Consider the following 5,846-nt stretch of genomic DNA (forward strand, 5'->3'; position numbering starts at 1 on the left):
GAGAGAGAGAGAGAGATGGAAAAGAGAACACAGAGTAGTCAAAGGTTGGTTTTATTCCCATGTCCATACCAAGGCCACATTAACCCAATGCTTCAGTTGGGTACCTTCCTTCACTCAAAGGGCTTTTCCATTACAATTGTTCACACCCATTTCAACTCTCCTAACCCTTCAAACCATCCTGAATTCACCTTTTTTCCAATACCAGATGGCTTAACTGCTGATGAGATATCATCTGGGAATATAATGGCCATTCTGTTGGCTCTTAATGCCAATTGCAAAGCGAGTTTTGAACAAACCTTGACTGAAGTGATGGAAAAAGAACCGCAGAATAAAATCACCTGCATCATCCATGACGACATCATGTACTTCTCTGAAGCTGTGGCTCGTCATCTAGACATTCCAAGCATCATGTTACGCACTACCAGTGTTACAAATTTTCTTGCTCGCAGTGCTGTCCTACAACTTCATTCAGAAGATCACCTTCCATTCCCAGGTATGTGCGATATATTTCCTGATCAGAACACAGTATGCATGTGTATCCATCTTAAAGGCTATTATAATAGCGCTGGTAGTTGAAATCCCAAAATTCCAATGCTTTACTTGAATAGTAGAGCTAATGTTTCCGTCTGCCATGTTGTATGATTTTCATTCTTCTTGCTTATAACTAAGAGCACAACTCTGGATTGCAGACTCTCTGTCACTGAATCCGGTGCCCCAGTTTCATCCCCTCAGGTTCAAGGATCTGCCCACCTCCAACTTGGACACATTTGAAAACTATTCGAAACTAGCCGTTAATGCGGGCAATGTTAGGATGGCCTCAGCCATCATTTGGAACACCATGGATTGCCTTGAACAATCATCACTAGCACAGATCCAGCAACAATGTCAAGTTCCAATCTTCTCTATAGGTCCTCTTCACAAGATTGCACCAGCAGGCTCTAGTAGTTTACTAGAAGAGGACACCAGCTGCATTGCGTGGCTCGAAAAGCAATCTCATAAGTCAGTTATCTATGTAAGCTTGGGGAGTGTAGCATCCATCAGTGAGAAGGAACTAGGTGAAATGGCTTGGGGATTAGCTAACAGCAATCAACCTTTCTTGTGGGTGATCAGACCTGGCTCAATTTGTGGTTTAGATTGGAATGAGACATTGCCTCAAGGTTTCATAGAAGCTGTTGGAGAAAGAGGTTGCATTGTCAAATGGGCACCCCAAAGAGAAGTTTTGGCTCATGGAGCAGTGGGTGGGTTTTGGAGCCATTGCGGTTGGAACTCAACCCTAGAAAGTTTATCTGAAGGTGTTCCAATGATATGCACGCCGAGTTTTGGCGATCAGAAGGTGCACGCAAGGTATATCAGCCAAGTATGGAGAGTAGGTGTACAATTGGAGGATGAGTTAGAAAGAGGAGAGATAGATAGAGCTGTGAGAACACTGATGGTAGATGATGATGGGGAGGGGATGAGGGTAAGGGCCAAAGATTTGAAGGAGAAAATAGAAGTTTGTATGAAGAAGGGTGGCTCTTCTTACAGTTTCTTGAATAAGCTTGTGGAGCTTATCATGTCATTGTAATTGCAACAACAGTGGATTTTTTACCACTATGTCCCTTCTTCAGACATTGATAGATGAGGCTTCCTGCATATGGATGTCCAAAAAAAAAACTTCTGTTGTCCATCCTCAGCTTTGAATAAAGTAAAAATTGTTTTTATGCTCTTGTTTCATTGATCTTCTCTACCAAACTAAGGAGGTGTAGGTGGTTCTGTTAGAGTTAAGAGCACTAAAAGGGACCAACTAGATTTTCGCTTTAATTTAGTTAGGTATATAGAACCCCAAAGAAATTTGTACCCAAACAAAACATATGGCCGAGGGGAGACCAACAATGTCAATTGTCTCAGCTTAAGTACCCCACAACAGGAGGTCTTGTGTAAATATAATAAATTAAATAAGCAAAAAGAATAAAATAAAGACAGGTATAACGATGTCAATTATTCATCCCTCTGTAGTGGGTCAAGCATTGCCAGACAAGAGTTAACTTAACATCTGTCTCTCTTACATTGAACTGGCTGTGTTCTAGCTTTAATTTTGTATCTATGTTAATTGACTAACATTTTCAGGCATAACAAGTAACAAAATCAAAACCCTATTACTTCATAATGAAGCAAAAAATGGGCTTCTTTGGCTTGCTGCCTTATGACTAAAGACCAACTAAAGCCAATTGTCTAGCTTTCGTTATCCAATCGGCTCTCAGCCATGAAATTTCCTTCCCCAAAGGTTATTATATTGGGTTATTATTAAATTAATCTCCAAAGTCTTCTATCTTATTTTAAAATATGGACTAGTTTCCGGGAAATGTAGTTAAAGTACCCTAATTTTCAAACTTAATAAGGAATTTTCTCTATACACAGAATGAGTTCAATGCTGACTTTTGATGTAGCTAGTCTATAAGCTACAAGGAATGGATTTACAACTTCTTTGACAAGCCCAAAATACTTATTCCTGCTACACAAACCTGTTCTCAGAAAGAGAGATGGAAAAACAACATAGATGCCGCAGATTGGTTCTGGTTCCATGCCCATTCCAAGGGCACATAACTCCGATGCTTCAACTCGGCACTATCCTTCACTCCAGGGGCTTCTACATCGCAATCACTCACACCCAGTTCAACTTTCCCAACCCACTGAACTACCCTGATTTCAACTTCTTAGAGATGTATGAAGGCTTACATGGGCAAAATGTCTCGTCCACAATTTTATAGATGTGATATCAGGTTTTAATGCCAACTGCAAAGCCCCGCTCCGGGAGTCATTGGCTCGGATGATGGAGAAAGAGGATCAACATAGTAAGATTGCATACATCATCTATGATGAATACATGTATTTCTCGGAAGGGGTGGCTAATCATCTAGGGCTTCCTAGCATTATATTGTATACTAGCAGTGCAGCAAACATGCTGACTTACCAAGCAATTCCTGGGCTCCTAAAAGATGGTTACATTCCAATTCCAGGTGTGTAACAATCAGACATCTTTCATCTTTCTAAGTGCTGCTGTATGAGATGTTAATACATCAAATAGATCAATTAATTAATCACTTTTTTAATCTTTTCATGAGAAATAAGGCTCTATGACTCTCTGGTTCTCATAAAATAACTTTAACCTATGCCTGAACTAACCTTAAGCTCTCTGGTACTCGACCTATCTGGGTGCAGATGCTATGATGCTGGAACTGGTACCAGGCCTTGAACCGCTCAGATTTAATGACCTACTAATTACCAATTTCAGAGATTTGGATGACTTACTGCAACTAATAGTGAAAGCCCACGATTCAAGGCCATCTTCTGCCATCATTTGGAACACCATGGACTGCCTCGAACAATCATCATTGGCACATCTCTGGCAAGAATATCAACTTCCATTGTTTCCTATCGGTCCTCTGCACAGAACTATTCCAACCCCCTCCATCAGCTTATTGAAAGAGGACCAGAATTGCATTTCATGGCTGGACAAACAATCACACAACTGTCATCTATGTAAGCGTGGGAAGCATAGCCTTCTTGGACAGTAAAGAACTGGCTGAAATGGCGTGGGGTCTGGCCAACAGTGAGCACCCTTTCTTGTGGGTGGTTTGAACCGACTCCATATCATTGCCAGAAAGTTTCCAAGAAACTGTTGGAGAAAGGGGTTGCATAACGAAATGGGCACCCCAAAAGCAGGTCTTGGCACACAGCGCAGTTGGAGGGTTTTGGAGCCATTGCGGTTGGAACTCAAGCATTGAAAGCACCTCTGAAGGAGTTCCAATGATATGCCAACCATATTTTGGGGACCAAAGAGTGAACTCAAGGTACTTGAGCCAAGTATGGGGTGTAGGGTTGGAATGGGAGAATGATATGAACAGAGGACCAATAGAGGGAGCTATAAGAATGCTTATGGTGGGCAAAGAAGGGGAAGTGATAAGGCAAAGAGCAAAAGATTTGAAGGTGAAAATTGAACTTTCTACGAGGCAAGCCGGTTCTTCCTACAATTCCTTGAATGAATTGGTAGACCAAATCTTGTCATTCTAATTGCATAAATGCTAAAGATGATATCAACAACTCAATGTAAATACATAATCAGTTATTGCAAATTTCATCATCCATTATATATTGTACCATACAAAGTAGATGAACACAGCATCCAATTTCATACTCCATTAGCAGAATCAGTTATTGCAAAGATCATCATTTCTAATATTTTGTACAATACAGAGTAGATGAACGCAACATCTAACATCATACAACATAGCACATTAAGTTCAGCTAAAAGCATTACAAACTCACACCTATTTTTTATACATTTCAATCACATAAAGACACAAACTTTATTCACATTCTGACACAAAACGCAGCTACCCATTATCTTAAATTAGCCAAAAGAGTACCTCACCACCTTAATCTTCGCCAGAAATTTCAATGGCTCTGATATTGGGTCTGCTGGGCTCCTCCTTAGGAACAGTGACAGTGAGAACCCCATTGCTCATGAAGGCCTTAAGCTGCTCAATCTTGCCGTTCTCTGGAAGCTTAAACTTTGTCATGAAGCTACCGCTGTCTGTACTAATCTGAAGCACTCGCTCGTCTTGAAGCTCCACAAGCACGTCCTCGTTCATGAACGCAGGAAGAGCCGCCTTTAGGATGTGGGCATTTCGGGTCTCTCTCCAATCTAGTCTTGAGTTTACTGAAGAACCCAGATTGAATTCCCGGAAAACGTTGGAGAGTGAGGAAGGGAATGGGAAAGGGAAATCTGTGAATGGGTCCCACAGGTCAAGAGCCAAGGAAGGGTCGAAGTCACTGCCTCGTTGCTCGTTGATTGGGACGATTGACATCCTTGCTCAACTGGGTTTGGTTTGGGATTGAGTTTCTGAGAATCAAGAGATCAAAACAAAAATGGAGAAGAAAGCGAGCAACTTTTTCCAAGGAATATGTGAAGTGAGCTTAGACTGGTGGCTGTTTTAAATGGTGACAAGTGGATTGAGGTAGAAGAAAGACCTCGGAGATTCTAGAAATTGGGTGGGCCCCGCCTAATGTGTCGGACTAAATTAATGGTCTTTTGGTTTGGTCGAAAAATTAAGGATATACTAGTGATTTGCCCCCTGAATTTGTACCTTAGTTTCAATTTAGCCCCCTATCCTTTTTTTTTAGAAAATTAAGGATATGAACTAATTTTTTTCGCCAATTCCCCCCTGCCGTCTAAATCTGTAACATTTCATTCAATTTTCAGTTAAATTATTTTAAAATTTTATTTTTTTGGAAAAATATTGAAGAAAAACACGAAAATAGACCCCCCAAAAAAAAAAAAAAAAGACACTAAAGAAAAAAAATTCTAGTACAGTGAGATGCCCCCAATTCTCCCATGACCACCCCTCCCCCACAAACCCTAGCCAGCAACCACAAACCCACAAACCTAGAAAAATAGGAAAATTGACAATAACAACAACAACAACCATAAAAAAAATATATATAAAAAAAAAAGAATGAACCAAACCTGTCGCCACTCCCCTTCTCCAGCAACCCCATTGCCAACCCCCTTCCCCCACAAACCCTAGCTAGCAACCACAAACCCACAAACCTAGAAAACTAGGAAAATTGACGACGACAACAACAACAACCAGATTAAAAAAATATATTTAAAAAAAAAAAAAAAAGAATGAACCAAACCTGTCGCCACTCCCCTTCCCCAGCAACCCCATTGCCAACCCCCTTCCCCCACAAACCCACAAACCCACAAACCTAGAAAAATAGGAAAATTGACAACAACAACAACAACCAGAAAAAAAAAAAAAACAATGAACCAAACCTGTCACCACTGCCCTTCCCAGCAACCC

The 5,846-nt window shown here is 40.8% G+C and overlaps 2 protein-coding genes and 1 pseudogene across 2 annotated transcripts; 2 read left to right on the forward strand and 1 right to left on the reverse strand.

The window, feature by feature from the left end:
- LOC110769198 (UDP-glycosyltransferase 76E2-like) lies at positions 1–1,865 on the forward strand. Its single transcript, XM_021973128.2, has 2 exons — positions 1–493; positions 690–1,865. The coding sequence occupies exons 1-2, from the start codon at positions 16–18 to the stop codon at positions 1,562–1,564; spliced, it is 1,353 nt and encodes a 450-aa protein (XP_021828820.2). The 5' UTR covers positions 1–15; the 3' UTR covers positions 1,565–1,865.
- Positions 1,866–2,519: 654 nt separating this feature from the next.
- On the forward strand, positions 2,520–4,050 carry LOC110769193 (UDP-glucose iridoid glucosyltransferase-like; annotated as a pseudogene).
- A 128-nt stretch (positions 4,051–4,178) lies between these two features.
- LOC110769213 (18.5 kDa class I heat shock protein) lies at positions 4,179–5,281 on the reverse strand. The gene has a single exon (XM_021973149.2). It carries the CDS (start codon positions 4,845–4,847, stop codon positions 4,416–4,418), a length of 432 nt encoding a protein of 143 aa, XP_021828841.1. The 5' UTR covers positions 4,848–5,281; the 3' UTR covers positions 4,179–4,415.
- Between the last annotated feature and the right edge of the window lie 565 nt (positions 5,282–5,846).

Source organism: Prunus avium, chromosome 6, assembly GCF_965620075.1.
Source record: "Prunus avium chromosome 6, drPruAviu1.hap1.1, whole genome shotgun sequence".
Classification (NCBI taxonomy): domain Eukaryota; kingdom Viridiplantae; phylum Streptophyta; class Magnoliopsida; order Rosales; family Rosaceae; genus Prunus; species Prunus avium.